The following is a 15,796-nucleotide window of genomic DNA, read 5'->3' as shown; positions in this document are numbered from 1 at the left end:
GGGGGGAGGGATTGCATTGGGAGTTATACCTGATATAAATGATGAATTGATGGGTGCTGACGAGTTGATGGGTGCAGCACACCAACATGGCACAAGTATACATATGTAACAAACCTGCACGTTATGCACATGTACCCTAGAACTTAAAGTATAATAAAATATATATATATATATTTCTCTATACAACTTAGAAAAACTCTTAATCATTCGCTGACCTTGCCAAAGTAACATTGAACTCTTAACGTATTTATATTAAGACTATTTAGGCAAAAGTTTTCTGGCTAGCACATCATATTCTTTGAGACATGAATGAATAGAAATCAAATACTGGGCACCTACTTCTTTCATTATCTTTCTATACCTTGTACATGTTTTTTACTACATATGTCATGTCATATTTTAATTGTTTGTTTAAACGACTCAGATTCTCTGTAAGACTGTGTGCTTTTCAAAGGCAAGAGTCCTGGGCCATTTGTTTAACTTATATGTTTGAACTGAATTATGGTTGAATATCAGTTTATTCAATTAATGAGCACATGCATTTTTATTCAAGTCATAACAGTTAAGATTTAAGAAATATTATTATTAATAAAATAATAATTTTATTTTAGATTCTCCTTCCAGAACTCCTGTCTTGGTAGGATCTGATGAATTTGACAAATGTCTTAGTAATGATAAGTTTTCTCATGAAGAATATAGTAATGGCGCACTTTCAATCTTGCAGTATCCATATGGTAAGTGAAAATACTGAGATTTATTTTATTTTTTAATTTGAAATTAATTAATAGAATTCAAATGAAGAAAAGTCGATTAGAATATAGAAAATAAAATATCTTGGGAGACAATTTCATGAATTATTACTAAGTATACAAGCTCCAAAGTTAGGTTGCCGGGGTTCAGATCCCATGTTTGCCACATGCTAGATTGGGCACATCTAACTCCCTGTGTCTCAGTTTCTTTATCTGTAAAATTAGAATAATAATCCTAATATCTATGTATTAAGTTGTTGTGAGGCCTAAATGAGATAATGCATGCAAAGTCTTAGTTAGCATCATGTGTGTCACATAGTGTCAGTAAACATTGGTTCTCGTTATTAGCTCTTCTTTATCAGCCCATATTATGTAGGCTGTATAGTAGCCTGTATAATGAAGAAAATGTGTTTTTCATAAAACCACATGAAAATGATGCACAATTAGGTTATTTTAATTTCTTAGACAAGAGAAATTAGTGCAAAAGTCAAGAATAGGTGAAATTTGGCATGAAATACATTTCTATTTAGTAAGAAATTTTTTGAAGTTCAGGTATGAAAGCCTTTTAAAAGTTGTGTAATTAAGAAGTCCTCAAATCTGTATCAGGTAAACACATAGACTCCTCATCAGTTACCCTAGATGTTAGCACTGGAAAGTTATTATATAAGTTAAATTGATTAAAAAACAAATAAAAAAATAGCTCTGAACTAGAAACAGCAGCCTTTATCTTTTTCTTTTCTTTTGTTTTTTTTTTGAGACGGAGTCTCGCTCTGTCACCCAGGCTGGAGTGCGGTGGCACGATCTCGACTCACTACAACCTCTGCCTCCTGGGTTCAAGCGATTCTTTTGCCTCAGCCTCCTGAGTAGCTGGGACTACAGGTGCCCGCCACCATGCCCAGCTAATTTTTGTATTTTTAGTAGAGACGGGGTTTCACCATATTGGCTAGGCTGGTCTCAAATTCCTGACCTCGTGATCCACCCACCTCGGCCTCTCAAAGTGCCTGGATTACAGGCGTGAGCCACCGCGCCCAGCCCCTTTATCTTGATATTGATCAAAAGATAAGGTAGGCTGGGCGCGGTGGCTCACGCCTGTAATCCCAGCCCTTTGGGAGGCTGAGGCTGGCGGATCACTTGAGGTTAGGAGTTCAAGACCAGCCTGGCTAACATGGTGAAACCCCATCTCTACTAAAAATACAAAAATTAGCCAGGCATTGTGGTACACGTCTGTAGTCCCAGCTACCCAGGAGGCTGAGGCAGGAGGCTCACCTGAGTCCAGGAGATGGAGGTTGCAGTGAGGCAAGATCACTGCACTCCAGCCTGGGCAACAGAGCGAAACCGTGTCTCAAAAAAAAAAAAAAAAAAAAAAGATAAGGTAAAAGTGAATGGTGTAATCTGAGCACATAGTACAACATGGAAGACAAAAAAAGACAGGCTGTTTTTCTGGGGCAGAGTCATTTTGGCAGCCTAAACTGAACCAAACAGCATGGATGTTTTCCTTTCATTTTGTGAAGAATGTTTGGTGGTAAAATTTGGTATTTTATTGATAACCAAGCAAAAGGAAAGCTAAAAATACCCTGAAGGAAGATTGAGTATTAATTCTTGTATTTAAAGAATTGAATTATTAATGAGGTTATGAATGGAGTAGCCCTTAAGATTGTTTCTGGTATTATTACTTAATATAAAGAAAATTTAATATGCATCTAGGATAAAGGAAAATGTCTATATTTACTGGAGAAAAATGAGACAAATTATGATGTTTAAAATATGTTAAAGAAGAGAGACAAAAGGAATTAGTGTGATCAGTCATAGGAAAACAGATAAATTGTAATAGTTAAAGATGGGCCTATTTTCGATTGCCTTTAAAAAAAAACCATTTTAATGTTTCTATTTGAAGATAATGGTTATTATCTACCATACTACAAGAGGGAAAGGAACAAACGAAGCACACAGATTACAGTCAGATTCCTCGACAACCCAAATTACAACAAGAATATCCGCAAAAAGGATCCTGTTCTCCTCTTACACTGGTGGAAAGAAATAGTTGCAACGATTTTGTTTTGTATCATAGCAACAACGTTTATTGTGCGCAGGCTTTTCCACCCTCATCCTCACAGGGTAAGAATCATGGTTGCTTATTCTCTGGTTTCCACTTCCCCACCTTCCATTTGCTTCTCAACCATTGCAGTCTGGCTTCCATCCCTACTGCTCCACCAAAGCTACTCTTGCCAAAAGTCTCAGTGATCTTCCTTGTGTTAAATGTAATGGACATTTTTCAGTCCTTATCTAACTGAACCTCTTTGTATTTGACACTGTTGAGCATCTCCCTTTGACCTTTCTTGCCTGACTTCCTTGACACCATGCTCTCCTGGTCTCCTTGGGTGTGATGTGGATGCTTCAGAACCTGATCTTTCTCATCCTCTCAGTATTGTTGGTATTCCTCAGGGCTCCCTCTTTTCACTGTTCATCCCACAAACTCTCCTTGGATGGTCTTCCCTACTTTCCCAGCTCTAATCTTCTTATATACTAATGTTTTCCAAATCTGTTTCTCTGGAACAGCTATCTAGTAAGTGCTACACAGGCACTTCAAATGAGCCATATCTCAGACTGTCCTCATTTCCACTCCCATTCCCCTCCCCAGCCTGTTCTAGCATTTTTCTCTCTCAAAAAAATGTACGGCCATATGCAGTCACCAAAGCCGTGAATCATTTTTCTCTCCCTTATCAGTCACCAAGTTCTGTCAAATCCTTCCTCCTAGATATCTTCATATTTTTCTTCTTCTATGTGTCAGTTTTCATTTCACCAGCACAAATACCATCATCACACCTCTCCTGAATCACTGAAATAGCCTCTAACTGACTTCTGTGCCCCTAGTCCTCAGGCTTTCTCCAGTCCATTCTCTACACCCTAACTCCAGCTGCATTTCTGGGCTTAAAAACCTCTAATACCTGACCTTTCTCCCCATTGTTGTTAGGCTCAAGTCCAACCTTCTTAGAACATGCAAGATTCTGAATGATTCATACCCTGCCTGCTCATGTCCCGTCCTTCACTGGTACCCTAATCCCTTCCTCCCCTCCGCCATGCTCAGCCACTAGACTGAGCTTCTTTCAGTCTTCCCTGTAGACCATGCTCTCGCTGAGCCTGGTAGCACTCATCTGTCTAACCTTGCCTTGGAACCTTGTTCCCTACCTCCTCTCCCTTCCCTCTCAAATAATTAACTCCCGGGTAATATCTTTTAGTTTGAAATTAGTTGACACATCCCCCTGGGAAGTCATCTTTAACCTCCTATTTCTGAGTTAGATTTCCTGCCTGTGTTTACACTCTGCACTCCCCTTACTAGAGTATTTACTAAAATATTTAATAGGTAATTCCTAATTTCTCTCTCTACCTCTAGACTATACATTCTTTTTTTTTTTTTTTTTTTTTTTCCAGAGACAAGGTCTCACTCTTCTCACTCTGTCACTCAAACTGGAGTGCAGTGGCACAATTTTGGCTCACTGCAACCTCTGCCTCCCAGGTTCAAGCAATTCTTGTGCTTCAGCCTCCCAAGCTGAAACTATTGGCATGCGCCACCACACCTCACTAATTTTTGTATTTTTTGTAGAGATGGGGGTTTTGTCACATTGGTCAGGCTGGTCTCAAACTCCTGGCCTCAAGTGATCTGCTCACCTCCGCTTCCCAAAGTGTTGGGATTACAGGCATGGGCCACCACGCCTGGCCTAGACTGAACATTCTTAAGGACAAGGACTAGTCTACACTGTTTACCACCATCTCCTTAGCCCCTTACACAGTGCCTGGCACATAATTGGAGCTCAGTAAAGATATGTTGAAAGAATCAGTGACTAAACAGGTGACCCACAGTGCCCCCATTTGACCATAATTATTAACATCCTCTAAAAAATATTTTAGGAGATGTTGGTAAAGAAACATTGCCTAATTTAATTTCCTGTTATTAAAAGCATTTTTAATGCAATTTGTGAAATTGGTTGGGAAAGAAATCACTCTAGTCTTTTTGTCGTTGTTATTGTTATTGGGTTTTTTGTTTGTTTGCTTTTTTTTCTACCTCATTTTGTCAAAAGAAATCACTGTAATCTTGCCCAGGAGTTTGCGTTTATGCTTACATGTGTGCACTGTCTTTCTCTTTATATCTAGTTGTATATCATGCTGTACATATGACATACCCACATTATAAAGAAACAAAATCCCCTCAAATACTGACTGGAGGGATAGCAATGGGAAGATAAAGTTTTTTTCTTTTGTAATAAAGCAAAATGCTGCATTTTGTTTTCATAATGCTTTTATTTTCTTGATGCTACTTATGTATTTTCAGTGTTGTTTATTTTATAACCAAAATCATTAGCTAACTTCAGTTCAGCTTTGTACTGGTAGTGATTTTGTTTTTCACCTTATCAGCAAAGGAAGGAGTCTGAAACTCAGTGTCAAACTGAAAATAAATATGATTCTGTAAGTGGTGAAGCCAATGACAGTAGCTGGAATGACATAAAAAACTCTGGATATGTGTCACGGTAAGAGTCTTATTAAAATACAGCCATTTGAATCAAAGAAGAAATGACCTAAGATCTTGTTTAAATTTTTTAATGTGTAGATACCTAGAAAAATAAAATGTAGACTTAACCCTCAATAAATAAATTCAAGTAACTTAAATGTATTAAAAGTGGTATATACCCTAAGAAAGATAAAAATAGAGTGTTATAGGAGTTTAGAATTTCAGCTACCAAATTAAGTTCTTATTCAAGTAACTTAGTTATTTAGGGCCTACTATGTATTAGGATTAGCATTTATAGTACCAGACAATAATTATTATGTTTATAAGGTGTGATACAAGTCTCTACATGTTTCTGAATCCTCATTTATTTTCATTGATGTTCTATCTGTAATAGGAAGTAGAAATATAGGGAAAAACACTGATAGAACAGATAGTTTTTAAAAGCAGAAGAGGGAGATGGATTAGCTAAAAGTAGGCAGTTTAAATAAAAGTAAAATAAAAGTAGAGAAGCTATTACAATCTCTCAAGTATAAAATGTAACCTTTGATACATTGTGGTCACTATAAATGGTGTTATGGTTTATTTTTCGTATTACATGGATTATACCTACTTTTCTCTTTGTCTTGATAGCATACTTCTTATCACTTTAGTGATATGGGGACAAAGTAAAGACATGGAACTATACTACTTAATATCTAGGGTAATGATTTTATGGCAGAAAAGATTGAAAATAATAGATAAATATGTATATTAGGGCCCTCCAAGGAAACAGAAATGACAAGATGTGCATATATACCTTATACATAGGCATATATCTATATATATCTACTTCTATATAGATATAGATGCACAAGCATATTCACAACAAATTAAGGAAATACTTGTGATAATTACAGTCCTCATTTTTGTCACTTGTCATGTGGTCACAGCTGGTATTTATAAGTACCTTCTTCCCCTATCTATCCCATATTCCCTTTCCTATCAGAGAACACCTCAGCCGGTTGTAATTCTTTATTTGGTAGGGTGACCCAAATCCACAGTCCTGAAGGGTCTGGGAGACTGGTAGTTCTGCCTGGATTGGATTGTTACAGTTTTCCATTGACCTTAATCACAAGGCATGATTATACAAAGAGATCCCTTAGGGATCTCATGTATTTCAGACCTACTCTTTCTTACACCTCCACTGTGAAGCAATAATCCAGTTTCCCCTTGGTAGTCAGGATTAGTCACCCAGCCAGCAGAGTAGCTGTCTTCTTTGTTGATTCAAAGGCATGAGGAGTTCAAAGTTGCTGTTGTATCTCCTGGTGGAAGTGTTCCTGTCTCTTAGACGAAGACCTCTAGGCCAGCCAAACATAAGTTCACAGGAACAGGAAGCAAAAATGTTGCTAATAGATCACTAGGGGGTAATGGTGGGTGATGCCACTCCCGTTTCCATCCCTTGATCCCTGGACCTGTACATACTGGCTATGGGAACCATGCTATAATATATTAGACACTGATTCAGAGCATATACAGCTTTCTGGAGAACCTTCCCCTAGCCCTGCAAGGCACCTACCTGGCAGTGTAATGGAGTCTTCAAAAGGCCATTCTACCTTTCTGTCAAACCAGCTGCTTCAGGATGATGGGGAACAGGTAAAACCAGTCAATTTCATAAACAAAGCAAGATTTACTAGGTGATTAACAAATGCTAAAGGCTACTTTAACACCCTTGCTAATAAAAATACTAATATGTCAGTGACTGTCAACACCAGCAGGCAGTAAGAGAAAGAATAAAGAATCCAACAACTCCCACGAGGTAGTCTGCTACTGAAGTCATTCATTGTTCATTACACATTTATTCTGAACAGCTGTGTGCAGGACAATAATTCAGGCTTTGGGAGAATTAAAAGACCGCTCCTATCCTGGAGAAACTTAAAGTCTATGGGAAAGATACTACTGGGTAAAACAAACATATAAGAAGAAAGTCATGAACCAAACCACTAAATCTGTGATGATCTAGGAGGGCATCATAAATGAAGTCATATTTGAACTGAATTTTAAATTGTGAGAGTTCGGCAAGTAGAGATGAGGTTTGGGGAGTAGAATAAATGCGGTATCATGAATAAAGATGTATTTGTCAGGCTGTTGTCAAGAAAATTAGAATAATATACGCAAAACTGAATTAGACTTGTCAGTTTTTCTTTAACTTTATTCAGTATGAAGAATGCAGCTCTTGAGTCTTTTTTTTTTTTTATGGGAGTTCTATAGAATACCTAATGTTTTTTGGTGGCAACGATGTTCTAGGCACTGTTAAGAACATAATCTCTGCATTCAGTCATGAGTTCAAATCCCAGCTCTGTCATTTATCAGCTGACAACTTAGGCAAGATGATACTTACATTTCTAGGGTCTGTAATCACATAAAGGTGTTACTCTTTTAGAAGATAATCCATTTTATATAGGTGTTTTCCTTAATATAGGAAGATAATTCAGTTGACCCTCCAGGAGTAGGATATGAACTTTGTGGGCTTTTGCATTTGGGGAGACTGGTTTGTACTGAGGTACCTTGACTGGCTATTTTTAGGAATACAGATTATTGCTCTTCATTTTCTATGAAAGGAATTGGCCCATGGAACGTTGAAATCTATTGCTTCTCCTTAATTCCATGCTTTAACCAGCTGAGGCAACTACTAAATTAATGAGTATGTAAGTCATAAAGCAATTAACTTACCCTTATAAGGGATATCAGACATAATCTAACTTATTCATTTATTAATTCATGCATTTATTCAACAGACATTTGTTAGACTTTCGGTTTGTCAGGTAGTGCCCACCCTTTGGAAATACAAAGAGAAACAAGAATGATTTTCTGTATTCATGGCCCCCACAATACAGTGGCGGTGGGAGAAGGGAGCTGCTTACAAATAATTACAAAAAATTAAGGTTAAGTTTAAATACTTCAAAGTATTGTGTGAAGAGTGTTATGGGAATGTTGAGACAGGGATCTAAGAAAGCCTTACAGAGGTGGTGAGATGAGCAGAATGAAAGAAGAATAGGGTTCATTAAGCGCACAGAGGAAGGCCATCCCAGTGGAGCAGACAGCAGAAGCAAAACCTTGAATTGTGAGAGAGCATGGTGCAAACTGACTGGATTGTACAGTGCAGGTCAGTGAAGTCAGCACTAAAGGGAGAAACAGCCTGCTTAGTGGAGGCCCCTGTGAGTGACAGATGGTGAGTTGGCTTCTGTCTGACTTGGTACCTCCAGTGGTAAGTACACTGACTCATGAGGCAACCCAACCCATGTCAGCTTTGGTTCCTAGGAAGGTTTGTGGCTAAAATAGTACCTGGGTATAATAGGATTGATTAAATTTTTCCCATAAAATTTACAGGTAATTTGCTAAGATAAAACCACATTTTCTGTAATTGAGTACAAAATGTCACAGAATGTAAAAGATACGAGAATAAGGAATATGATATTTTGGTAGATGATAGGAAGTATTGGACAGCACACATCAGTGGTGTAATAGCTGTAAGAACAAGTGACTAACAAGTGATTCCCAATTAAACACATCTTTTTTATTTTTAATTTTTTCTGGGAAACGTAAGAATGTGTTTGCTTCATTTATACAAACAGAAGAGCTAAAAATGTGTTAATCAAATTCAAAATATACTATTTATTAAGATGAGTTCTATGAGTTTATACATTTTTATGTGTCATAAGATTGAACTGATTTTCACCTTACCACAAAATTTAGAACTATTGCAAACCTTTATAAATTTTACCTCTTTTTAAAGATATCTAACTGATTTTGAGCCAATTCAGTGCCTGGGACGTGGTGGCTTTGGAGTTGTTTTTGAAGCTAAAAACAAAGTAGATGACTGCAATTATGCTATCAAGAGGATCCGTCTGCCCAATAGGTAATGGGTGGTACCTTTAGTAAATTGACATCAGCACAGTGTGATCTAATCTCGTGGGTAAAATATCCTTCTTACTGTACTCTGTAAACACCATAGAAAACACAGTTTCAGACCTTTCAAATCTTAGGTTCTAAGTGCTACCAATTAACCAGCTGTCTAAAAGTTGTTATCTATATAGGTTGCTTTCTATCTACTTTTAAAATATGCCCTTGTTTTTTATTATTAACTCAGGACTTTCGTTTACTGGCTTATAATAACTAGACTTCAATAAATTGCAGCATTTTAAAATATCTATATTTTTGTGTAAATAAGGAAAAGTACTAGAACAAAAACATTTGAATTATATTGTCTCTACCCGGTAATAACTATTATTAACACTTTAGAGTATATCCTTTTGATTTTGTTTTCTGGTCATAAATTTACCTAACTGGTAACCAGTTGCCAGTACTGTACAGTTTTGTCTGTTGCTTTCTTCGTCATGTCCTCTATATTTTTCATGTTATTAAGAGTATTTTGGCTGGGCACGGTGGCTCATGCCTGTAATCCCAGCACTTTGAGAGGCCGAGGCGGGCGGATCACAAGGTCGGGAGATCCAGACCATCCTGGCAAACACAGTGAAACCCCGTCTCTACTAAAAATACAAAAAAATTAGCCAGGCGCAGTGGCGGGCACCTGTAGTCCCAGCTACTCCGGAGGCTGAGGCAGGAGAATGGCGTGAATCTGGGAGGTGGAGCTTGCAGTGAGCTGAGGTCGCACCACTGCACTCCAGCCTGGGTGACAGAGCGAGACTCCATCTCAAAAAAAAAACAAAAAAGTTTTTTATTAGAATCCTAAAGTATATTAAAAGTATTTTATGGCTTGGTAATAGTCCATTTAATACACGTGCCATATTTTGTTTAACCATTTCTTATTGTTAAACAATTGGTTTCTAATTTGTAACAATTAGAAATAACTTTACCATAAAAAAAAAACTTTGCAATATTCATCTTTTTATGTACATTTTGACAATATCTGTTTCCTTAGGATAGATTCCTAGAAGTGTGATTTCTGGCTCAGAACGGCGTGATGCTTAAGATGATAGGCTTCCAGCAATACCTTTTATTCTAACTATGTAGAAGGCTCTTGTTGCTTTTTTTTTTCTTTCTTTTCTTTTTTTTTTTTTTCCTTTTGAGACAGGGTCTCGCTCTGTCACCCAGGCTGGAGTGCGGATTGCGCAGTCTCGGCTCTCTGCAACCTGCGCCTCCCTGGTTCAAGTGATTCTCATGCTTCAGCCTCCCGAGTAGCTGAGATTACAGACATGCACCACCATACCCAGCTAATTTTGTATTTTTGGTAGAGATGGTGTTTCACTGTGTTGGCCAGGCTGGTCTCAAACTCCTGACCTCAGGTGATCCACCTGCCTTGGCCTCCCAAACTGCTGGGATTACAAGCATGCACCACCATGCCCAGCTAATTTTTGTATTTTTAGTAGACACAGTATTTCACCATGTTGGCCAGGCTGGTCTCGAACTCCTGACCTCAAATGATCCACCTGCCTTGCCCTCCCAAAGTGCTGGGATTGCAGGTGTGAGCCACTGTGCCTGGCTGGCCTCTTATTGATTCTAGATTAAATGCACGCTAATTGTTGTGCTGTCGTCGTATCTGGTAGTCGCAGTTTTTTCAAATTCCTGTCTGGTAAGGACAGGAATTGGGTGGTTTGGGTAATAGGGAACTAATTTTTTTCTTTTGGTAAATAACTTTTGAGTAGTTTAAATATTCATATGTGCCAGGCACTACATAAGCTATAAAAACTAAGTCAGATTTCTACCCTTAAGAAGCCTGTACCTTTTTGGTGCTTTTGTATGTACACTCAAGTAAATACAATGCAAGAAAGATTTTGACCTTTGCCTTATCTTAGTAAATATTAATAGCTTCTCATGAAGAAGAGCGGATGTGGCCAAAAGGCAGTCAAGCTTCATAGAAATGGTGGCATTTGCTCTGGGTGTCAAGAGTAGCCTTTTCCTCAGTAGAAGACAGGTTGGGAGGGATGGCCAAGTGCATGAAATGGCCTGAGCAAAGGCTTTCACAAGCTTGGAGGTGGTATGGAGAATGGTGAGAGTTCTGGAATAGATGGAACAAAGGGTGAGAATAGGGGAGGATGGAAGAGAGGAAGAAAAGGATAGGTTGGCCAGGCACAGTGGCTCATGCTTGTAATCCCAGCACTTTAGGAGTCCTAGGCGAGTGGATCACTTGAGGCCAGGAGTTCGAGACCAGCCTGACCAACATGACAAAATCTCATCTCTACTAAAAGGCAGGTGGAGGTTACAGTGAGCAGGTGGAGGTACAGAGATCGTATCACTGTTCTCCAGCCCGGGTGACAGAGTGAGACTCTGTCTCAGGCAAAAAAAAAGAAAAAAAAAAAAAGATAGCTTATAGCACCTTAAATGCCAAGCAAAGAAGTTGGGATTTTAAAACTTTATTTGTATGTGCAGTAGATGCACTTGTAACATTTATTTCCAGAAAACAAACAAACAAACAAAACTGAAATACTTGTATTTTTTAAAATACAGGACTTGTGTGGCCTTTTAGAAGTATACCCCCTAGGCTGGCCGGGCACGGTGGCTCACGCCTGTAATCCCAGCACTTGGGGAGGCCAAGGCAGGTGGATCACCTGAGGTTAGGAGTTTGAGACCGCCTGACCAACATGGTGAAACCCTGTGTCTACTAAAAACACAAAATTGGCTGGGTGTGGTGGTGCGCATCTGTAACCCAGCTACTCGGGAGGCTGAGGCATGAGAATCACTTGAACCAGGGAGGTGGAGGTGCAGAGAGCCAAGATTGTGCCACTGCACTCCAGCCTGGGTGACAGAGCAAGACCCTGTCTCCAAAAAAAAAAAAAAAAAAAAAAAAGGAAGTATAACCTAGGCTAACCATCTGTTTCTAATTTTAGTTTTCAAGAAAAGATCTTATTTTATTATTTTCTGTTTTTCACTATGATATGAATACTTCTTCAGATATAACAACAGCCTTCAGTGTTGTCTTACTCTCTTTTCAGGCTAATGTTATTTCTTTAATTTTCCTTTTTTATTGATATATACATTTTTTATTGATATCTACATATTTTAGGGGTATAAGTCATATAATTTGTAAAGATCAAATCAGTGCAACTGGAATATCCATCACCTTAAATATTTTCTCTTTCAGGGAATTGGCTCGGGAAAAGGTAATGCGAGAAGTTAAAGCCTTAGCCAAACTTGAACACCCAGGCATTGTTAGATATTTCAATGCCTGGCTCGAAGCACCACCAGAGAAGTGGCAAGAAAAGATGGATGAAATTTGGCTGAAAGATGAAAGGTAACTAACTATGTTACACATACACTTAAGCTAGTTTTTAGCTTGTGTGATTACAATATCAATTTTATAACTTTAGGTTCTTTTTTTTTTTTTAAAGAAAAGGAACAGCAGAGTTCTGTTTCATGTTTTGAAAAGTTCTCTAACCACTTGTGAAATTTTGATTTAGATTTTGAGAACATGCAGGGGTGACTCATGCCTATAATCCTAGCACTTTGGGAGGCCAAGGTGGAAAGATTGCTTGAGCCCAGGAGTTCAAGACCAACCTGAGCAACATAGTGAGACCCTGTCTGTTAGAAAAAATAAGAGAGAACTTACATGTTAAAAAATTATCAGTTGATAGGGCTCTATACATTGTGACTGATTGAGGGATTTATAGTGACTTTTCTCAATATAAGGTATCTGCTTCTGTCTCCAATTTTAAAATGTTTATTTAATTGTTAGCACTTAACAATTTACAACTTCTTTTAAGTAGTTTTGAGCTATTTGCAGTTAAAATATGTAAACTTAGCCTGAATATATTGTGCATATTAACTATGATGTGCTATAGGAAGGAAGGCCCTTTAAAAACTATTAGAGAAGAAAAAGGAAGCATGTGTAGATAGACTGCCACCAAACAGCTGGAGTGAAACTCCTACCTACAGGTATCTAAGCAACATTAGACCCACGTGAGGTACCTTGTTAAAGTGGTGCTTATTATAGACTCAACCAATAAGTAAGCCATGGAAGGTCCAAGTGAAGTGGCTGCGTATCTCAAGGCCTTGTGAGGCGCTGCCCTAATTTGGATTAGGGCTTCAGAATCACAGCCACCAAGGAATCCTTTCTTCACTTTGCATAAAAATCTTAGGCTGCTCTGGCAGCCCCAGACAGTCCCAGGTAACTGTTTCATGTATAAAATTAAGCTTTAAAATTAAGTTTTTTAGAAGGAATGAATGGAATGTGATATTCTCTATCTCACATTACATGTTTTTATTTAGTTTGTATGTTGTTTTGTTGTTTGCCATTTGGTAAGTGGACTTATTATAGTTGAAGCTTTTTAAACAGAGGGTGCAGTTCAGGTACTTTAATCAATATATATTCACTCTTACCCCTTTGTATTTCTCCCACTTTTAGCACAGACTGGCCATTCAGCTCTCCTAGCCCAGTGGATGCACCGTCAGTTAAAATACGCAGAATGGATCCTTTCTCTACAAAAGAACATGTTGAAATCATAGCTCCTTCACCAGAAAGAAGCAGGTCTTTTTCAGTAGGGATTTCCTGTGACCAGACAAGTTCATCTGAGAGCCAGTTCTCACCACTGGAATTCCCAGGAATGGACCATGAGGACATCAGTGAGTCAGTGGATGCAGCGTACAACCTCCAGGACAGCTGCCTTACAGACTGTGATGTGGAAGATGGTACTATGGATGGCAATGATGAGGGGCACTCCTTTGAACTTTGTCCTTCTGAAGCTTCTCCTTATGTAAGGTCAAGGGAGAGAACCTCCTCTTCGATAGTATTTGAAGATTCTGGCTGTGATAATGCTTCCAGTAAAGAAGAGCCCAAAACTAATCGATTGCATATTGGCAACCATTGTGCAAATAAACTAACTGCTTTCAAGCCCACCAGTAGCAAATCTTCTTCTGAAGCTACATTATCTATTTCTCCTCCAAGACCAACCACTTTAAGTTTAGATCTCACTAAAACACCACAGAAAACTCCAGCCCAGTTCCCCAAAGGTGTATCTTTACATTCAAATGCAGCTGTGCAGAAAAGAAAACCTCAAAGACTGGATGAATGGACGATGTACCATAGAGGAGAGAGACAGGAGCATGTGTCTGCACATCTTCCTGCAGATCGCAGAGGCAGTGGAGTTTCTTCACAGTAAAGGACTGATGCACAGGGACCTCAAGGTCTGTATTTGTGGCGCATCACCCTTGGGTTTCAATCTGACGTTTTGTGATTCAGAGAAGTACTTGCAGTACTCTGAAGCATCCTTAAGAGTTGGGGAGAGTAAAAGCATCTGAGAGCAGAGGTCTGAGAAGGTAGCCTTGGAGGGGCCTGCTGCAAGAATAAGAAGTCTTATGTCTGAAACCTTTAGGCAAACCATGCATTCATTCTCTTCGTTAATGTGTTTGTGTTCATTTTACTGTAAAAGGTATTCTCAGTAGTCCAGATGAGGGAAAAAAAGAAAAAGGAATCTTTAGGTAAAATCCACCATGAGCAGATATAGCCTTTATTAGCCAGCTTGAATTGGGGCAGATCTCCACACTTTTCCTTCTATTTCTGAACTCTTTAGACTTTGGGGGAAGGGGTAGGAAGCTGAATGGGGAAAGGTAGCAAATAGTTAACCAGATGATTGTTTATAGCTCTAAAACCTTGGATTCTATTTTCAATATATTCAATAGTAAATGTTGTAGTAATATAATATGCAAAATTACTTAAAGATTCTTACTAAAACGTGACATTTCCTTAGTAGTGTTTCTAAAAATAAGTACATGGAACTTTTAATTTAACTAATTTCCCACATTCCATATACTCTTAGCCATCACCAGTAGATGTGGAGTGAATGTATAAATACTTTTCTGATGAAAGTAGCTTAAAGTCTTGATAGATGTGATTCCATTTTAAGTCTTTCCAGTTTTATGTAACCACAGACTTGTTTCAGGCACAAAAGTAGCTATTTGGACACAAGTTATTTTCTTCTAAAATCAGCGGTAGGTTTTCAAATTCTTTGGTATATTTTAAGAGTTTTAGGGTAACAAGTGTAGGAATTAGAAATAATTCTTATTTTTCAATATGATTGTTATTTAGTCATACATAATCATTAGCCTTCAGTGATTTTGATGTGGGCCCAAACTGATTACCAAGAATTGTTCTGCACTGAATTAAAAGTTCAGAGATGAATTATTTGGTTGGACTGGAGAAGACAGTTTACAGGAGACCACACACCGCTAATATGAGAGAATACTAGCATTTAGGTTTGAATATAGTAAATGGTTATCACTAGGTGGAAAACAACTAGCTGAAATACACATTCTTCTTGTACTTAACACTTGCTGTACACACAAATGCCAACTTGAAAGACAATGAATCATGTTTTCACTAATAATGAATATTCTTCTGCTAATGTTATAATGTAAATGAGATATTGGTAAATATCCATTTAATGCTACAATGTTGTCTAAAGATTTTTCTGTAATTGTCTATGCACCAGAAAAATTGCAAGAAGAAAGTTAATATTCCTGTTAGTTTTTCTAGAAATCAGAAAGGTTTTTTCCTTTCTAAATAGAAGGCAATTCCTTTTAAAGATTTCTAGTGTGGTCCCCAACCAAAAAA

At 38.1% G+C, this 15,796-nt stretch overlaps 1 protein-coding gene and 1 long non-coding RNA gene across 2 annotated transcripts in view; one reads left to right on the top strand and one right to left on the bottom strand.

Moving 5' to 3' along the window:
* Positions 1-15,796, top strand: part of EIF2AK3 (eukaryotic translation initiation factor 2 alpha kinase 3) — an 83,272-nt gene that overhangs the window by 44,680 nt on the left and 22,796 nt on the right. The window contains 7 exon segments of the mRNA XM_017857577.1: positions 612-734; positions 2,644-2,864; positions 5,160-5,272; positions 9,026-9,148; positions 12,332-12,481; positions 13,592-14,167; positions 14,169-14,370. Coding sequence (XP_017713066.1) covers positions 612-734; positions 2,644-2,864; positions 5,160-5,272; positions 9,026-9,148; positions 12,332-12,481; positions 13,592-14,167; positions 14,169-14,370 — 1,508 coding nt within the window.
* The window catches only part of LOC108518883 (uncharacterized), a 44,021-nt gene continuing 41,648 nt past the window's right edge, over positions 13,424-15,796 (bottom strand). Inside the window, exon 3 of the long non-coding RNA XR_001882481.1 lies at positions 13,424-14,521. This is a non-coding gene — a long non-coding RNA (uncharacterized LOC108518883). The remainder of the gene's footprint in view (positions 14,522-15,796) is intronic.

Source organism: Rhinopithecus bieti, unplaced genomic scaffold (assembly GCF_001698545.2).
Source record: "Rhinopithecus bieti isolate Rb0 unplaced genomic scaffold, ASM169854v2 scaffold_46389, whole genome shotgun sequence".
In the NCBI taxonomy this organism is placed as follows: domain Eukaryota; kingdom Metazoa; phylum Chordata; class Mammalia; order Primates; family Cercopithecidae; genus Rhinopithecus; species Rhinopithecus bieti.
The sequence above is the reverse complement of the archived record's forward strand: the minus strand, read 5'-3'. Positions and strand labels throughout refer to the sequence as shown.